This window comes from Pollicipes pollicipes, unplaced genomic scaffold (assembly GCF_011947565.3).
Source record: "Pollicipes pollicipes isolate AB1234 unplaced genomic scaffold, Ppol_2.1 Scaffold_3447;HRSCAF=4054_pilon_pilon_pilon, whole genome shotgun sequence".
Lineage (NCBI taxonomy): Eukaryota > Metazoa > Arthropoda > Thecostraca > Pollicipedomorpha > Pollicipedidae > Pollicipes > Pollicipes pollicipes.
The window spans coordinates 1,880,884-1,900,723 of NW_023596297.1; the positions used below are offsets into that span (position 1 = coordinate 1,880,884).

At 50.9% G+C, this 19,840-nt stretch overlaps 1 protein-coding gene across 1 annotated transcript; it reads left to right on the plus strand.

Moving 5' to 3' along the window:
- Positions 1–225: 225 nt before the first annotated feature.
- On the plus strand, positions 226–19,010 carry LOC119092068 (uncharacterized). The gene is made up of 5 exons (XM_037215031.1): positions 226–290; positions 12,748–12,861; positions 13,693–13,794; positions 16,474–16,630; positions 18,404–19,010. Exons 2-4 carry the CDS (start codon positions 12,749–12,751, stop codon positions 16,613–16,615), a joined length of 357 nt encoding a protein of 118 aa, XP_037070926.1. The 5' UTR covers positions 226–290; position 12,748; the 3' UTR covers positions 16,616–16,630; positions 18,404–19,010.
- Positions 19,011–19,840: the final 830 nt, after the last annotated feature.

Sequence of the window (19,840 nt, forward strand, 5' to 3'; positions counted from 1 at the left end):
TACTGGCCAATTCGACCCTTGTGAGAAGACTTAGTGTCCGTGTGCGTATGCAAACATGTGCACGCTTGCGTGCGTAAGGGGGGCCTGCGCGTGGCTGCGTCTGGAATGTGCGCGTGCGCAGGGGGCTGGCGAGCGGTCGGTCGGGCGGGGGCGGGAGGAGCGCGGGCACGGCCGATAACGTCAGGTATATAGTGGCCGCCGGCCGACCGGGCGCCACCAGTCGCGTCCCGCACACCAGAGGTCACGTCGGGTCAGTTCAGGTCACCGGTCGCCGAGAGGAACCACAACAGGTACGGCCAGCCGACTCCGTCGCAGTTGCACTGGAGCCGTGGCGCTTGTGCGGCTCATGGGCCCTGGAAATTGGCTTCGATGGTGGGATTTAGGACGCTGCGACCGCTTTACTAGCGGATGTTTCTGGCACAGAAACGGATTGGTGGACAATTCAAGTCATGCATACGATATGACAGTTGCTTTTCGATTCCGTCGCTGTCAGTATCGTCAGCGCATCTGAGTTAATGTATGGAGGCGACCGAAGTCTGTTCTGTTCAATTCCCCGTTTACAAAAAACATCAACCAAGCTTGTGCATGGTGACAAGAACTCCATCTCAACCTCGTTTCATATGCAACTTTTTGTGGACCGGTGGGGAGAGCGCAGAGGGAGCCAGTACAGGGCAAAAGGAACAAATGAAAAAGCGGAAGAAACATCTCTCGAGATTATATAACACTTGAACCTCTGATGACTTGGCGAGACCGTTCGCGCTCTCTTTATGGGTTCGGTTCGCGAAGAGCTCAGCATAACATGGGTTAAACGTGGGAAGATGTACTCCGGACGTAAGTCTGAACATTACTGGATGAGTTAGTCAGGAGACGCCACGTTGTTCCTTAAAGAGATCGTATGAACTGGAAAATTGCTGGTGAGTTGAAAATGTTTAAAACTTTAGCACAACCTGTCGATTCATTCGATATCTAATATTTGCCAGTAGTAGGCACCGTGATACTTGAGCGAGGTTTTGGCCTTAAACGACGTAGGGGGGAGGGTGAGCATAGAATAGTGGTACTTCCAGCATACCATGGTTATAGGCAACGGTATTACAGTCCACCCACAATTGCAGAATTGCCTAATTCCAGATGTTAAAGATATGTTGTGCCTACAAAATGTTTTTGGAAGCATAAGTTCCCTTAAATTTTCTGAAAATATGTCAATTTTTGCAGGGTCAACGCATTCGATGACCAAAAATAGTGCGCATCAGTGTTAGACATGGCTCTCCAGTCACATATTCATTTTCATGCCTGAATGCTTCACAGTTTCTCGAAGCGTTTCAGGAAGTGTTTATTCCATGAATATCTGACACGAATAATGGGTTTTGTTGCCTCGATTTATACGAGCGATGGAGCTTAGACATCATCCGCCAAAACCTTTCAGCTGGTGGTTTTTTAAGATATTGGAGGGACATGTCTTGCCAAGACGTAGGTTACACGCGCATGCGCGTGTTCGCAATCTCAACGCATGATTGCACATGTAAGTGTCAAGTGGTGGTGTCAAGTGGTGGAGTGTCAAAATGCTGGACAAAAAAAACGACTGCTCTGTGAAAGGTCTTCTTTTTGCATCCTACATCCAATATGAAGTTGTTTTTTTTAATTTGTTATGAAGCATCTTTATAAAGTAGCGTCATTCTTGGATCGTTCAACTGGAGAGCCCCCTTAAACAACATGCAGAGGGATATAGAAACAACCTTAAGCTCATAATGAAATAGAAAGATCCAGAAGAACGTGATATTGCTTATCGAAAAAGCTTTGCTCGTCCAATTATATTTATCTAGTATTAAATAGCATATTTAAGTCCTTTAGGTCATCTTTCATCTTGCTTCTCTAGCCTCTCATCAACCTGAACTTAATGATCCGGGAAAGAGGTTGACCTAAAGCTAGAGAAGGAAACAGACATAACTTATTGCCTGCACAAAAGATGTTCTCCGAGTTTAAAATGGAGTCGTGGCTCTGAAAACGGAAATGAGCAGGTCAACCGTTTAAGTAAGACAAACGTAGCTGCTTCCACAACAGACGGCGCTTGACTAAAATCGATTCTGAAGGCGTAGGAGCGTGTGCACACGCCCTACGAAGCATATGGCTAGATTCCTCAAAAACTTAATTGTTTTTGCCTGTTACCGTAGCGCTAATGCCAAGTTTGCGTGGAAAGCGGGTGGACCATCCCCTATCGCCTTCCCTCGCACACGTTTGGTTTGAACTCACCAGTTTTACACTACTATTAGTAGCTGTCCACTCAACTAGGAGATGTCTTGCGGCTGGACTCATTCTCAGCGGCCTCCAGCAAAGCACGTTGTCAGTGGAGGTCCTGTCTTCCCATCCCACTGCCAGCGCTGAGACGGAACTTTGCTGCGGCGGTCCATCACCTCTCTAGCAATCCGTCGGCCAGTTGGTGTATTGGGACCGCTTTCCCGTAGCATTCTTCTGCAACAGCCGCGTTTGAACAATTTCGATGGAGGCGCTTGATCATTACAATGGTAGTTTGGCAGACACATTGTCATTTCAGACCCGCGCGGGCAGCAAACGTGATTTCGCATCCACCGCGAACGTACTCAAGTGAAGGTTATCAGTGAGTTTTGTGGATCTGGAACGGCATAACTGGTTTTGGCACTGCCACGACTGGCAGTATCCGCTTTGCAGACATCCCATTGAAGTTCCAAGAGACGACCCATCAGGTCTTTAGAGGCAAGCCCGAGCAAATATCGGCTCAACAACTCCCAGAAGAATCACTGAAGGCCACGTCACAGAGGCACGTCCCGTATCGGCTCTTGAAACGAAGCGAAAAGCAGCGAACGAGCCTGAGATAAGATCCTGAGAGCCTGGTGGCCTTTCAACAAAACCAACCCCAAGAGTGCATCTGTTGTTAGGAAGCCCAGGTTCCTACTACGCCATAGTTGATATCCAACGTTGAATACGGGCTGTTACCCCCCCCCCCCCCCTCCCCCTCTTCCCCCTCCCCGTCCCGGAATAATGCCGACGTTGCCGCAGGAGTTAAACTGCCCGTAAGCCTCGGCCATGCCATGAGCAACGCCATGATGCCGCGCGCTCAGTCGACTTCCGTTCCACCGTTACATCTGGTGAAATTCATATGAATGAGCAGTGTGGTTTAATGTGCACCTGAGTCCAGCCAGGCAGGTGTGACAAGCTGTGCTGGCAGCATATTTTGCTCGTGTCATCACGGTTGTGTAGATGGGATAAACGTGGCATCCCTAACACGCGATCACTTGCGGCCAATTACATCCGAGTCATTTAGCTAGATGACCGCTCGTCTAGTTTAGTTGTGCTAAGTTATTGCCACACGAGAGAATACTAGGCAAAGATACACTTTTACCGCCCTCCGTCGCCATCCACTTTGTCCCTCGAGCTATCATTTCTCCCCGAAGACACTGTATGGAGCATCTCTCACAACAACAAGCTATAATGGATCTCAGGAGGCGCATAGCCCCATTTAGATTCGTGTTCAGTGTTAAGCCATGTGCCATGCATCATCCATAGCGGGTGTAGTTTTGCTTAGCCGTGTCACACTACACTCTGATTCAGTATGCCCCTGACTAGCGTGTACTTTGCATTGATTTTACCGTTGACTGGAGTTTAGGAGCTGCCCGAACCGTGTTTTAATTTCGTCTTACACAGGCAGTTTCTTTGCCGTGCGGGCGCCTTGTTGACCTCACCGTGGCTCGGTGTTTCCGATGGTGGAGCGAAGGCCTGCGGGGGTCGTTTCGGGCAATGAGGATGCAAAGAGAATTGCTCTCTGACCCCCGCGAGACGTTGTTGGAGCTGTAAACTGGCAACAGACCAAATGTTCGAAATTAAATTGGAGACTTGTATTGACAACTTTTGTGTGTTTTAGAAATGGGGGCGTTTCTATCGGAGAGATAAAGAGCACATCTAGGAAGAAATTCGGGGTTAGAATTCCTCTGCGATTGTAGCACATATCAAACCGTTTAATGCACTGCAATCCATGGGTTATTTAAGTTGCGTGATTTGAGTTGCATTCACTGCGAACAGTGGATCTAAGGACGCATTTGGATAGGACTGGGTGAGAAAGAAACGGAATGGGCATGGCTTAGGGATCAAAGGTGTTTTCAATAAGGGTAAAAGAAACGCAAAAACAGTTGTATTTTTAGTTTATTTACCATCGAGTCCCCAAAACAGCAAGATGAAAAAAAACACCAACGAGTGATAAGACCGGGGGGTGAAAAACACAGAACGCGATCTGGGCATTGCGGCATGATTTGTGAACTGCAGTTCATTCGGTAAGATTTCGTTCTCACCATATGCTGCGCGTTCTCACACCATCGCGTTCTCGCCTACACTTGATGCTGTTCCTCCGCACCGCTGCGCTTCCACGCTTCTGGGTGCCGGAAAGTGAAACTACTGGACAACTCCGGCCATATCGCGAGCGGATGGCTATGGTGTCGACAGCCCTGTGCCGTTCTTGCGCTCCTCCCTGACCTCTACCCGAGCGCACGCGCGTGGGAACCTGTCAGCGTCGTAACGGCGGCCTCCCCGCGGCTGGTTATCTCGCCGGTTAGACTTTGCCGCAGGCCAGCGATGCTATGCGGCACAGCATAGACAGCTGATGTTGATGGCCGCGGGCCAAGTAGTGGCAATGTCAGACGGTGCGTGGCTTCTGAAATGGGGCATAAATGCTGACCTAGCTGGTGAGCAGCGCTACCAGTTCGTTTTAGGTTAGCAGCGTTACCAGTTCTTTAACCCAACTATCATCTAAAGCTATACACAGTTTTGTTTCGAAGCGCAGACTTCAGCGCTGCGGTAGTATTTGTATTGCCAAAAAAGGGGGTTGGTTCCCTAAATGGCACTGGCCCTCACCTGATAGGAGCTATCACTGCCTACATGGTTCGTGAGGGTATAATAAGCCCGTCGTCATACGGCTCCAAGTTGAGGTAGACTCGCCAAACTAAAATTTGTGAGTGGCTTTGTGTCTAGAGAATCCACCGGCACCTGTGTGTGATCACCTAGTGTAAACTGGTAACTTTTCAGATCAGGTCGACCATAGCATTCGGTAACGTAAAGTCGGAAGGATGCGGGATGTAGAAAGCATGCAAGAAAATATATTATCCGAATAGACACAAGACCATCCATTTGAATCAGATGTTGTGCAATAAAAGTATCATAGTATTGTTCAGATGTTAAACGAGGTTATCAGAAGTCATTGGCTTCGTTTGGCCTTTTACCGGTCATTTGGTAAAGAATTGAACTTTTTAGGGATGACACCGTAGCTTAATAGCTAAATACGACATGGGACCGAACTGCTTGCGTCGCATGTGCAATTAACGTAAAATAAACTATATCATATTGCACGGAGCCATCATTCCTTTTTTAGAGACGCCAAAAATGTCCTTTAGGATATTACAACCACCCCTCGCCTGGCAACAGCTGCAACTGTGTGCAGCAATACCAAGCTGCATGTAAACATCATATCTGAGGCTATATCGTGGTCAAATCTCCCGGACACAAGCCAAAAAAACTGATTTGTTCCTGACGATTTCATACCTGATATCAGCTAGACAGAACTGGATCTTCTGTTCTTTTCTCGGTCGTATGAGTTGTTCTGCTTCAAATAACGGACCTCCAATGCACCAAGAGATAGATTACGTAAGTTGTTAGGTACATCTGCGAGGAACATTATGCATATTGATAAGACAACAGTGATAGCCTTATGCCTCGTAGAAAAGCCAGGGCAATTGAGAGATAGATGCGTTGATATTTAGGGAGAATCCTTTCGCCGAAACGGATATCAGCATTAAATTCAAAATTGCCTGCCGATCCTACTCAACTTTGCAGGTTTTCTTTTGAAACAGCGCGTCACAGTTTTTACAGGCCACCAACATTCAGGGGATTAAACAAGGAGCAATGGCTAGCCATTACTTCAATACAGTGCAAATCTAACCAAGAATTAGAATACTCAAAAATACGTGTATATGCAGACGAATTCAAGTCAACAGGCATCACGCATCGCGCCCCATTCAAACACACAAGTGATTGCAAGTAAACAGCCATCTTAGCTCGCACCTGCGAATCAGACGAGCTAGCCGGCATCATTTACGATACACAGGCCGCGGTGCCAGCGTGACTGGTGCCAATATCAGAGACCGCACCCGCCAAGACTATTCAATCACGCCACGCATTCAGTGCCCATAAATTCCGCATCCCGGTTTGCTCCAGGCCAATAGGTTTGCTGCGCCAGTCGTCATCAACGGTGATGAAGGCCGCCTGTCAGTAGTAAAGTCATTAGATAGTTTGCCATCAAATCGGCTTGTTCAGAATGAACGGGGCGCTGCGATACAGTGACCTCTGTGATACAGTGCGGCACTGTGAAACAGTGACCTCGTCAGGCTGTGTTTGTAGTGCTTTGTCCGCCAACGCAGTTGGTAAGATGACACGGATCAACCAACAGTGTCATGTGCTGGGCTGAGTAACCGCGGTCGTGGGACTCACAGGTTCTGTGTTTCGTGCTTTTGTTCGGGATTCTGTCCTGTGACATGCATGCAACATTTAGCCAGCAGCTCCAAATGCGACATAGAGGACAACTTTTGACTTCAGAATAGCTTGCCGAGCATGAAAAGCTATCTTTAATATCTCTGTTTGCTGGCAAGACCTTGATGTCCGTCAAATCGGTACTCAGCTCGCTATGCAGTGACGAAAATACACGGGCTTTCATCCATCTCAAATGCCAGATTAATTTCATCTTTAAGCAAAATACCTAGTTTTCAAACTTCCCAGCGGTGGAAGAGTTTTTTGTAGCCTAGTTCATGCGGTTTTGTTAATGGCTGAGACATTAGATTAGGTAAGTCCATCATTGCCGGCAGCATAGCTACCTCTAAGTTTAATGCGAACACCTATAGTGCCTGATCGCCTTAGCTTGCCACTTGCTCGATATTCATTCCCATATCAGGTGCTGGCTTTCGACCTATATTTCGATTAGTGTATCGCCAGACGTATTACGTGATCATCAACCTTAGTGCTACTCACCATTCCTTCGCAATGCGTTAATTACGCAAAGAAACATGGCTTACATGTCATGGCCAAGTTGACTGCATTTTTGTCCGTGGCTCGTCTGGGATTGCTCCTCTAGGACATTGAACTGTTCTGTTCGCCCATATGTCCTGTGCGTGCATGCTGGCAGTGGCATTGGGCAAGGAAGTCTCGGCAGTGGTTCGGTTGGCGCGGTATGGGTCATCAATATTCAAATATGGTAACGATGTGCGACCCTTGATCACGCTTCGGCGTGAAAAAGCTATACGGGCAGGCTCGACGAGCAAAGGTACCGTGAGATATCACTTGCAGGGGTTGGGAAGGACACGTGTACTTTATGCGCATAGGGGAAAACATGCTGCATGAGGAGCAACCAGAGAGAATTTGTCGTACGCTGCAAATCAAAGCGCTGCATTGATCTTGACCTGCGTTGCGCTGTTGCAAAGTTTACATCGAATGGTGTAATCAGGGCTCACGCAGCGAGGATTGCTGAGCATGGGCATTGATCCCGGAAACTAATTAATTCAAAACGTTCCGACTAAGCGTTTAAGGAAAAACTTAACATGCTCAACGGGGGCCTCAAGGATGCCAAGGAGTTAAGGGACCGAGCGGCCTTGGCTGTGTCGATGCAAAGGGTAAGGTTCCGCCCGGGCTGCAAACACTGACGTGAGCGCGTGCAGATCGTATCGCTTCTAACTGTAACTTGCATGCTTGCTTAGCTAAGAAGCTTTGGATGGTCTGCGTGCGACCCTAATTAATTCAGCTCAGCACAGCGCTTGAACCCACGGCGCTAGCTAGAGGCCTGCCTTTTGGGTAAGATCTGTACAACAGCAAAAAAACTGTTTGGCCCTCGCCAGCGTTACCGCTTTTGATGCCTTCCGGGTAGATGAACAGCACTATCAAATTCACACCCTATGTGCTAGAGGACATTTTTAAAACGGTTATGATACATGAGGATCCAATTTCCCACGACTCACTTTTCAGTGTCTCTTGGGGCTGGCCCGTCTGTTTGGGTCGAACAAGACAAACTACGCTTTTGCTTCCAAGTAAGGTCATTTCAGGTGATCCACTACCCTTCATAACCCTGACCTTAGAATACCTTACACTTAAACTTATAACATTGATTCTGATCTTGATGAAGTTGAGATAGCCAGCTTAAATTATTCTGGCTGTTTTCCAATACCTGCCCTGGCATAGTTTCGAATTTCTTTTCGGTTTCAACTTGGACAGCTCTAACCCCACACCTGATGCGATATCGACAAGCATCGACATGCCCGTCGATTCCCCTGTGGTATAAAGCTTTCTAGTATCGCGATGTGAACCTTAACATGCGCCCGGGTAACCGACCAGATACGTTTTGCTCGGGTGAGGGGTCAATATGACATCCCCTGAGATCTCGGGAACAAAGAAAGCTAGAAATATCAAATTTACAGGGTGTGTTGACATGTATGTGAACTCACTTAGGTCACAGTTTTATGTTTCTAGGTTATGATCTTCGGGTCAAATAAGGTCAAACAAGGTCAAGTCCCAGGTTGGTCTCCAAAGTGCCCCCAGAACCTAGAGAACCGTTCCTAAGCAAAGGGTGGCATGCTCATTTAGGGTCAGTAGCCTTGTTTGACCTTTTGAAGGTCAAGGTGACCAAAATCATACAAGATTGCTTTGAGTTTTGCATTTGACTATGCGACAAAGAGTACGCTAGGCAGTATGTTGCCAAAACAAAATGTTGACCTGAGTAATTTTAGGTCAGTGACCTACTCTGACCTCTAAAAAGTCCGTGAACGATGTAAAATGCAGTTCCTGCTATTAATAAATTCAAAATGAGCACCAGAAACTGTCCCATACAGCAAGCCCTAGAGTAACAAAACAGGTTGGTTTTGACCTTGGTTCGACCTTCATATCTGACCTTAGGTCAATGAAATTTGCTCATTTAATTGTGTGTTGCCTAGGAAAGCATCTCAGAGATGTGTGGCTTTGTCTAACACTCCGTTGTTGGATCAGATTGAACGATTCTCTAGAAATTGCCTTCGCTGAAAACATGGCCTGAATTTGACCTGCCATAGGTCAGCAACCTTACAAGGTGCATCTAAATTTTTGATGGCAAACGATCTGATATTCAATTGTCTACAGCTATGCAAAATTTGGCGCGGCTACGCCGTGCCGTTCGGAAACCATTACATACAAACCATACAAACCACCTATCTTGAGGAAGGAGGGGAGGAGTAAAAAAAGTGTTTTGCACGACGTGATAAAACGTGATAAGGCACACTACACTGGACATGGTCACCACATTTCTCTGTTTCAAAAAAGGTAAAGAATTGCAAGTATGCTGTAAAAGATTTGTCCCGTTTCGTCACATCGTGTATGACGTCACGTCCATCGAATCAACGAGCGTCATCGGCGGTTGGCGTTATTAGCCCTTTTTGTCGTTTTCAAAAATGTGCCCGGTATGATTAGTTTAGCATGTAATGGCCCGGATGAACAGCTGCGTTTCAAGAAATGTGACGGTGTATGCTTCAACAGTGTTGTAATTATGAGCATACGTTGGTCCAATCTGCCTGCCTCCGGTCAAGACGTCATCTAAAAGTGCAACATTTGCTTGAAATGCATTCAGTATGCCATCGATCCATTCTAAGCAGAAGGTGCGAGCCGTATTGAATAAGTATACTAAATCCAAGTGAGCCGTAGCCCTTGTCTCTATATCCCAATAATGATTTGTACTCTCTAGCTCTGTCCACATGCTGCCTTTTCTTTGCACGCATGGTCCGTTTGCTGTCTCCATTAAGAAAAAAAAACGTATAGGCGTAGCTGGTGTAAAATAGACCAAGTGAATATAAAATTGGCGGTTTACTACCGAATGGCAATCTACACAGGACGAACTCACAAGCAGCCCTCTTTTCCAGTCACAACTTCGTCCCTAAAAATACGCCTAGTTTTATGCTCAACTGATTGGCCTATCGCTGTACAACGTATACTTACGATCCTGAAAAAATCATTTGTGCTTGCTTTAGTTTTAGTCTGTCATAGTTACGGCTTACGTGTCTTACCGTGCAGCATCTCCTTATTTTCCTTGATGCGTGGATCTGAGAAAGCTCTCACAATAAAGTTTCATAGGATTACACGCCATCAGGGATATATGGTGCTGGATTGATTAGCATAGAGGCCATCGACGGGCCCTATGATATGGAGAGAATAACTTGGCCATTTCGTGTAAGTGTGAATATTTCTTTAAGCGACACGTAAGAAAATTCATAAATATATTATATGCAATCCCATGACGATAACAAAGGGACTTGCTCTTCATAAAGAAATGACAGCTTGCTTCCATAACAAACCGCAAGCCAGAACTGTCTGAGCAGCAAATGAACAAGATGGTGTGGGCAGTTAAAGATCGTTGTCGGCCTCAAGCACAGGCCTTACCCGTTCTCTGTAACTCGTCAACTTCGTGCTGGATCTTCTGGCATCAAAACGCTGCCAGAGGATCCAGCACAGCTCAGGTGCACATTTACTTTTAATCGATGATAAAATGGACGGTCTTGGTGCTGAATTTTTGGCAGATTAAAGGTGACGGTAGATTAAAGACGAAGCAAATTAGAGGTGATTTTGGTAGATTAAAGACGAAGTTTAAGTTTTAAAGGATTTTAGGTCTTGAGTGCGTAGCTTCCTGAATGTTTCGAGTACTTGGGCGATCATAAGTTTTATGCGGCGCTTTCGTAAGGCCCGGCAAGTTCCACTCCTGTGATTGTCGTCTGGGAGTTTTCATCTGGAAGCTGAGCTTCCTTTTCCAACGTCTGTGCGGCATAAATACCAAGTTGTGGTGAATTTACATTTTTCTGTGCGAGTTAGGTCACAGCCGTGGAGCACACCATCGCTCACGGCTTTACATTCCGCCATTGGTACCGTTTCATATTAGCTTATCTGAGCATTCGGCCACCGGTGAGGAAAAAAGTTATTCACGGACGGTTCCAAACCAAAACATTGCAACTGCACTGAGGGGTCATCTGGCTCCGCGCATTCGCTCCACCTCACCAGGATCGTCCCCCTCCCGGTGTTGGGACCGCACCCAAAGGGAAACCCTCTTCGCACCTGTCAGTTTTGCGCTTGTTCGTCTGCTTATGGCAGGGAAGACACCGCAGAAAGCCAAGGCAATGACGTCACAAAACCCGGGAAGAGCGGCGTTTCTAGGCTTAGGTGAAAGGGCAACGCTAAATCTAGATGGAGAGACGCGGTCATGCTCGCTGGATTCCCCGATCTGACGGAGGCGGAAGGCGGGGGTGGGTGGGGGGGGGGGGGGTAAGGGGGGATTGCTGCTGTGTGGACGGTCGTGCGCGACAGACGATGACGGTGAGGGGGGGAGGTCAGGGGTCTCTGGTGGCGCGCTGCTGCCGGCGGCGCGCTGACAACAGTTCGATTAGTCACGCCAATATGCGCCGACAAATTGGCACCGCTTCGTAACGGTGACACTGTGCCATGCGGATTGGTGCGGCTTAGAGGGTCGAGAGAACGTCGCCGGTTCGTGGGAAACGCATCCATACCGGGCTCCCCAGTGGTCACAGGCCTCACCGAGGAGAACTCGCAGTCAGGCTTGTTTCACGCGCCGCCCTCATAATGCTCCCCGCGCGGGGTCGCATTATGTTCGCGGCACGGAATCCAGTAATGCTGATGATTAAATGATCTGCCGACGGGTGGGAGGACCAGGGCACTGGGTTCGGGTGTCGTTATTCGCCAGGATGAGTCATCGAGGATCGTGGAGTCGGAAAAGCGCTGTACTACTTTAGTTTGGCTTTCCCTCGCCACACTTAATCGCGACGGCATGGTAACCTTAGCGACTGCAGGCCTCCAAATCTCAAAAGATTGTCATATTTATCCCTTAGCATGACTTTTCAGGTCCAATGGCTATTATTATTGTCACATTACCGCATACTTGTTTTCCCTCTAATGTCTAAAGAGCAAATACGATCGAATTTAGTAGACCCTGCTGCCAGATGTATAACTAATAAAAAAAACTGTAGTGATAGCGCGCGCAAGGGAGAGCTTTTACGTGAATTACTTAGAATATCATCATTAAATTTGCATGCCAGCTGTTTATTTCGCAGTGATGTAGAACTCCAACCAATAACAATGCGAACGTTATGAGCCGACCAGGGCAAGCAGTAGGACAGAATGCCTGGCAACTATGAGATGCAACTTTCGCTCCCAGCCCCCAACGACACCTGCTACTTAGTGCAGAATGTGCACGAAGTCACTAAAATTGAGCCGCCGTTTTGAAAGAGAGCATTGCATTTTCCCGGCAATATGAAATTACAGAGACTGAGCGCAATTTAAGAACTGATTCGTAGTATTTTCAGCACCCATTATCACAGGGAGAGGCGTGTGGTGGGGAAAATCGTTTCTCTTGATAGCAAATGAATTCAAGGCATCCCGTTTCCACATTCTGCGCCTACAACGACTCAGTAACATGTCTGTATATGCCTCGTCGTCATCCATGAAGCCTACGTGAGATGGAGACCGGACGACTCCTTCCGTGCCGGCCGGGGGGGTTACGTCATTACGACAGAGTCGAGTCAGCTGTGACCGAGCCGCTGCTATTGCTGTGGGGGTTCTGACAGTGACCTGGGCTCGACAGGGGTGACACTGGGTCAGGAGTGGTGCTCTCCGGCGCCCGCCGCCCGTGTGACGGTGGCCCTGACGGTGACCTGACCTCGGTAGGATGGCCGGCTGTGGCACTGGACCAGCGGCGGTAGTCGCTTTCCTGCTGGTGGTGCTAGCTGTTCTGGTCCAGGTCCGGTCAGCACCCTTGGACGACACCTACGTCCCGTACAGGTGAGCCTGTCCACCCTGCCCCCCCCCCCCCCTCCCCCTACCTCAGGTCACAACGCGGGTCCGACGGTGGGCACGTGTCGGAGCCTTGGAAGTACGACGTTTCGTGCTGCTGCTGAATCGTACGCCCAAGGAGGAGATCCAGGTGTGGGTGCGACATCGATGAAGTCCCTCTTCATTTTCTTTTGGGTAGGAAGTTATCCCAAACGAGCCATCTCTTCCTGGCTAAGCGTGGTCTGATTCGGTGCAGGTAAAACTTCAGGTTGTGTGCCTACAGGCAATGAAGCTGACTCGTGCACCGCCGTCTTCACGCGAGCTTAGCTGAATAAAAGATGAACGAGCTAATGCAGTGTTACCACGCGAGCCTCTTAAGGGCCAAGCCCAGGTACGCGTATCAAGGTCCGAGCTTCTTCCCATTACTTAGAAGTACAAGCAATCTCTGCGTGGGGCATATCGAGATGATCTACGTGGGACCATCTCGATGTGGTCCACGCAGACATCTTCACCAACAACGCACCAATCACGAGTACACAATACTGCGCTGAGATCCTCATTGAACCGCGTATCCAGTGTTTGATTCAGTCTTTGAGCCGATGAGGCACGCACGCAGCCACGCAACTACGCGAGGTCATTCGGAAGGCCCGCCGCTCACAACCGGCCGACAGCATCTCCAGCACCCCGACACCCCAGCCCAGCTGACCGACGGCATCTTCAGCGCCCGGCATCCCAACCAGCTGGCTGTGCGCACTGTTCTCGCTGTAGTGTCTGAGCCGCGTGCCCGGTGTGTGCGTGTCTGACCGTGGCGACGTCTGACGCGTGTCGCCCGCGCCGCAGCGTGAACGGCGAGCCGCAGGCGGGCCAGGGCGGCAGCGGCTCCGAGGCAGGACTCATCCGACGGCTGCTCGACGACCTGCGGGCTGGCCAGATCAGATACAGGTGCGGCAGGGTCACACAGACAGATCAGATACAGGTGCGGCAGAGTCTCACAAGCAGATCAGGTACAGGTGCGGCAGAGTCACACGGGCAGGTCAGATGCAGGTGCAGCAGAGTCACACAGGCAGATCAGATACAGGTGCGGCAGAGTCGCACAAGCAGATCAGGTGCGGGTGCGGCAGAGTCACACAGGTAGATCAGATACAGGTGCGTCAGATTCGCACAGGCAGATCAGATATAGGTACGCCAGAGTCACACAGGTAGATCAGATACACGTTCAGCAGAGTCACACAGGCAGATCAGATGCACGTCCGCGTCCTACACTGGCAGATGAGGCGACCCGACCCCGATCGATCCACGCTCGGGTCTCACAGAGACAAGGCAAATTCAGATGAAACTTTTACACAAGCAGATCAGATAAGATTAAGATGCGCCAAACGTCAGATGAGAAGATCAGACACAGAAACCTAGCTACACGACGCAAGGACACGTCGGAATGTGTACGACACCCACGTGGCCAGGTGCTAAAGACACCACCGATACGCAGGCCAGATACTTGGCCGGGGCACGCCCCCAGCGCCCAGCGAGCACTGCCGTTGCCCGCCGCGGGCAATCAGGCTGATGCCAGTGTCAATACGGGAATGTGATCTTGCCGGACACACATGGTGTAGGTTTTCATTGTATCGCCTCGCGCTGATCTAATGTGTCCCAGGCGCCGCCAAACTGTCATGCTTCGGTTTGGGGCCATCACCGGGAGAGATGTCCGGATGGCCTTCGTTGTTATGTGCATTCACGCGCCGTCGTCGTATTGCCCAGCGGCTATAGCTCGTCTGAACTGCATCACGTGCCACAGAAGCTTTGCTACTCATTCGGCAACAGTCTTACGGTGCCCCAGCGTCCCATCACACCTCCGGTCAACATGGTGCAAGCGTCTGACCGGCGCTTCCCACGGACTCTCCGGCTGCCAGGGGCAGATGCCCTTAATTAAGCGGTCCCTCGGGCGGCGCGTTTCGAGTGACGCTCTCGCTGTGACCGGACGTGGCAAACGCCGCGGCTCGCATTACACGGCGCTTCATGATTGGCTTGTTTGCCGCAGCCGTAAATCGTGATTGGTCGAGGCGGGCTAACAATCACAGACGCGAACAGCGACTCGCAAAACGTATCGGGATGATTATGTGGTGCATGCTAGTGTAGAACATTCAGACAGAAAATGCGTTTAAAGCATCATGCTTGCAAAAACGAGAGTAAACATTTTTTTCAGATAGCAATACAGTACAGACATTGCTAATAGAGTGGAGCAAATGAGATGCAACTCCCCGCAAAACCTGCACGAACGTGTATTACAAACTCTTCAGTGTTCCTATCACCCGATAGCAGTTGTGTCAGATAAGACACGAGCGGCAAACCGGAGGGCTTCCCTACTAGCCTGATTGCCGACTCCGGCTCGCCACCCACAGACCTTGAGATAGATCGGCGATCAAGCTATCTTCCTTGCATATCCGCAACCTCACTTGAGCGAAAGTGTTGTCTGCACGCATGCAGCATCCCGGCCAACGCGCGAGCACAAAGTTGGCGCGACATGCACCGTAATTGTCTGCGTCTCTATGTACGGAAAATATCTGAGAGGCGAACTTTTTTTAGAACTGCTCGTGTTTTTACATGTGCGTTTCTTGAGATCAGGACATGGTCAGGACATCACGCACATAGCTCATCCACACCGCCAACAGCAGTCATCTTACGCAGCGTCTCTGCAGTCAGAACAGTGTGCTCCGACAGGTCCATTACCGCACCAGCGGCCCAACGTCCCACCCCAGTTGCACGTCATTCAGCTCGAGCCGACGCTCACAACACCCGTCAGGGGTGTTGTGAGCTCCGCCCCGCTCCCTCACCCGTTATGTCCAGTGGCAGCATGCAGAACTTTGAAGGCACCTTCGTCCAGAGCGCCTCGCATAAAGTTGTCCCGCGCCAAATCAGCCGGTGTAAAACTGCGCACGCGCCGTCAAACTCTCGCCTATCGGGGAGCCCGGGGCACGAAAACACGAACAGGGTCGCGGTGCTGCGATCAGTTCGTGGGCGAGGCCATCTGTCGCAACCCGTCCGAGACGACTCCGGTGCAGTTTTAGAGTCATTCGATACAGATTAGAGTCATTCGATACCGTCGACGGAATATGGCGCTCCCACGGCCAGGCACTGCGGCGATGTCACCCTCAGATTGCGGGTCTACGGCTGGCGTTTGACTTGTCAGGCGTCCCGCTTCAGTCGCCAAACACGTCCATCTCCTGGAAACATCTCTTGAGGGACAATGCCCAGGGCTGAGGTAGTCTTGAGCCTACTATACTCGAGCAGGTGCTTGCTCCCGAAAGACCTGTCGTGAACTTTGTATGATGCATGTGACCTTTATATGATCTTCCACCCCGCCATCGGACACGGCTACTACGGACAAAGCAACTACATGTACAAAAAATAAGCCATAAATATGACAATAGCCGGCTCGCTCCGCACCACTGACCTCAGACGCCAATACAGCAGGCGCGCTTCGCATCACCTGTGCTGTGCCGCCGACGGCAGCTTTCACGGAGCCGCGTTACGAGCTCCGGTCTCACAAGAGCTGCCGCGGTACGCAGTGCGAGACCCCGCGCTGGCCACGGCCGCTGACGGCGCCCGCTGATGAACCGCTTGCAGGACGCAGCAGAAGCGGACCTGTTTGTTTAACGGCGGCATGTCACACTCGTGCGACTACAAGGACGCCGTCGGCGCCATGGACGAGGACATGTTCTACAACTCACTGAGCAGCCCCGGTAAACGGAGGCGACGCTCCGCCTGAGCGATCCGGCTCGCGGTAGGTCGGTGTCTACGGCGAAGGTCGTGACCTTTGGCCGCACGGGTCGACCCACCGGGCTCACGGCTCATTAGGATGGGAGAGCAAGAAGGTGCGTGCGTCGTGCAGCAGGAACATAGTCAACCGGCATAATGACTGAAGCTAAATCACTGACTTGAGGAAATTTCAGACAAAATTCAGCACCTATGACATTTGGGTGATCATTCTAGAATAATCTCCCGCGCTCTCCCGCCTGCTGAAACACTTCGAGCCGCGACGCGTGGGTCGGCTCGCGCGGCTGGAGACCGTGACACTACCAGCTGTCGCTCTCACCGCAGCGCTCTGTCGTCGCACGCCTAGTATTCCCAGGTCAATCGGTCCCGCCGGAGCAGCAGCCCGCTGGCGCCCGCCGCCTGTCGACTTCTACGAGCGCCCGCTAACCCAGCCGGCAGAGGACCGACGCTTCGTGACGCCGGCCGGCGCCAGCTGACCCGCCGTGCGGCCTGTTGCAGACAGCGCGAGCGCCGCGGCCCGCTCCCGCTCGGGGCCGGCCGTTTTTACCGGCAGTCGCGGCCGTTCTGCATGAACCTGGCCGACGCGTCCTGTCGGGACGAGCAGTGGATTAACTCGGGCAGCGATAGCCACCGGTTCGGGCCCGGTCTGTCGCCGGGAAAGTAGGCTGGTGCCGCCCAGGTCAGGTCAGGTCAGGTCGGGTCGCCGGGGCTGTCGGCACGTCGGGCGCGCGCCGCGCTTTGGAACGGCGGCGGGCGGCGCCGGCACCGCTTGGGTGCGGCGGGCAGCTGAGATTGGCGCGACGGTGGCTTGCCTGCCTCTCCACGCGTTCACGGCGCCAACGCCAAGCATCAGCCGGTGGCTGACTCTTCGCCTTCTCCTGGTGGCTGGTTCGCAAAGCTCCGGTGCTTCGTCTGTCTTCTCATGGTTCGAAAAGGGCTCCGTTGACGATTCCCTCTCTTCAGGCGGCTTGCATGACATGTTCGGGCGATGGAGGTGTTTTCTTTTCATGTCCCAGTGAACTGGGCGCCTTAATTCTCGTAGCCTTTGTCTCAGTTGGGAATTTCCAAACAGAACTGTGTACGTATGGTAATCATAAGCCTCACTTTTGACCCACCCTAAGCTTAATTTAATGATTTACTGGATCATTGCCTACAAAGACAATTATGAAAACTAGCGGGCCTCCGATTATACAGCAAAAACTTGTGCATTTTCTAAAGATGTGAGCTCAGCGATGACTGTATTTAAGTTTGATTAAGGCAGGAAATCAAGAGCGCTCTGGTACGACGCAACAGTTGTCATTTGTGAGTGGAGTGGTTGTGCACACTTTATCTGCCGTGTTTTCAGATCGCTATCGTCTGCTTTCAAAGCTTGTGCTACGACAAGCCTTTGCTCTTTCGGTACTGTTTTTTCCATAAAGGCCATGCAAAATTGGTCATGCAATGATGCTTTCCAGCTGCTTCTTGGCGGGGCGGACAATTTGGAAGCGCAGTTTCTTGCACTTTCCTTCGTTTGTGTCATCGGGCTGATAGATGGCTTGATAAAGGCATAAGCTAGATACATTTAAACCTTTTTGTATGCCTGAATAATGCAACTGAAATTCTCCGTTGTTCAAAGTTCCTTTTCCAGCCACTCAACCCCCTTTGGCTGCCCAGCTTGATGTTTGGTTCCCCGTCGTGCGTGAAGTAAGCCCCAACACCTCCGCTGACCGGCACGCGTCGTGCCTGTCGTCATGTCACCACCGTCACGTCACCAATCTGACCCGCGCTCCGTTCCGTGCAGACACCCAATCATTGCGGACAGCTGAACGACGTTAGTACTTCCGGGCGAGGCGACGGCGAGAGAGGAGGCACGTCGCCACGCCTGGCCGCGCCGGGGGAGGGGGAGGGGACGGGCGCGCTGCCGACCCTCCTCCGGGCGCGGCGGCTGCAGCTGCGTCGGCTCCGTCGTCTGCGTTCCGTACCTGTACCCACTGAGCCAACCTGCATGTTGTCGGCGTTATATATGCTCCCGCGGCCGCTTACGGCCGCCTGCGCGCGCCTCAGACATGCCCTCGCCTTCCGGTGACGAGCCTCTCTCGAGTGCGTGCGACGAAATTGCCTGCATTCTCTACTGCTGCTGAGCGCCGCAGAGCCGCCAGACCTATGTCAACAAAACGTGATCGAGTGCGGTGGCCCAGGGCCCAAGCAGGCTGAACCGCGAGGCTGGTCTGTGCTATGCGCTGTGTGTCCTTCTGCTCTTGCGTTCTCCAATACACGAGTTGTACGCGAGCAGTTGAGGTACCAACGGCGGCTACCAATCTCTCAACGGAATGTGTACCTGCTGTTGCCACATCTCCACTCACGCCTTCCTTTCGGTGTGTGTCGCACATTGTTGCCGTCAAACAATAAATGCCATTTGTAACCAAAGTTTGTGGTACGTATGCTAGTGTTTGGAAGCACGTGTTTGATGCGTGACATTAAGCTAATTCGACCGCAGATGGCGCATCAATATTTTACGCGAACATTACCAAACGCCGGATTCTATCACATTTTAGGTATCTGAGCACTTTTCACAATTACCTTTTCATGTTCAAGGCAGCTGACGAAGGTGACACCACACCGACAATCATGCAAATATATACAGCACGCAGTGTAACGAGCCACGGGGCCACGCCGTCATCTGTCCGGCTACCAGTGGGGTAGAGCGCTGACAGCCTCTCGGCGATTGGGAAGGGGGCGGGGGGGGGAGGGGTGCAGGCGCCTCCAGCCCACCGATGCGCGACGCGGGAAAGAACGCCCCAAACCAGTCTGGTGGAATCGTGAGAGTCGTTGGGAACCCACGCCTGAATCCTAAGGCTGTAAGGTTTCCTTTGACGCTATACGAGTCATAGGAGTGCGCAGGAAAGCAAACATTTGGGATCTAAGGGTGCTTCAAGTAGAGAGCGTCATTAGAGACTCAAGAACACAGGCAGAACACTGGCTCTGTCGGTGTTTTTTTTGCATGGAGGCAGGGCTGTTGTTCTAGCTCGCGAGGAGGAGCAGCTGAATACTGGGAAATAAAACAGTACTCGCAAAGCAAATACCATGAAAGCGTTCTTTATTGTTTTTTGGCTTTGTGGATGTAAGCGGAACTACCGCTCTGAAATAAAACAGTCTTTTTTTAAGTCCACCATATTCTACACCGCCGCCTGATTTATGAGCCCGTCTTGAATTAAATGGTCATGGCTTTCTGAGATAT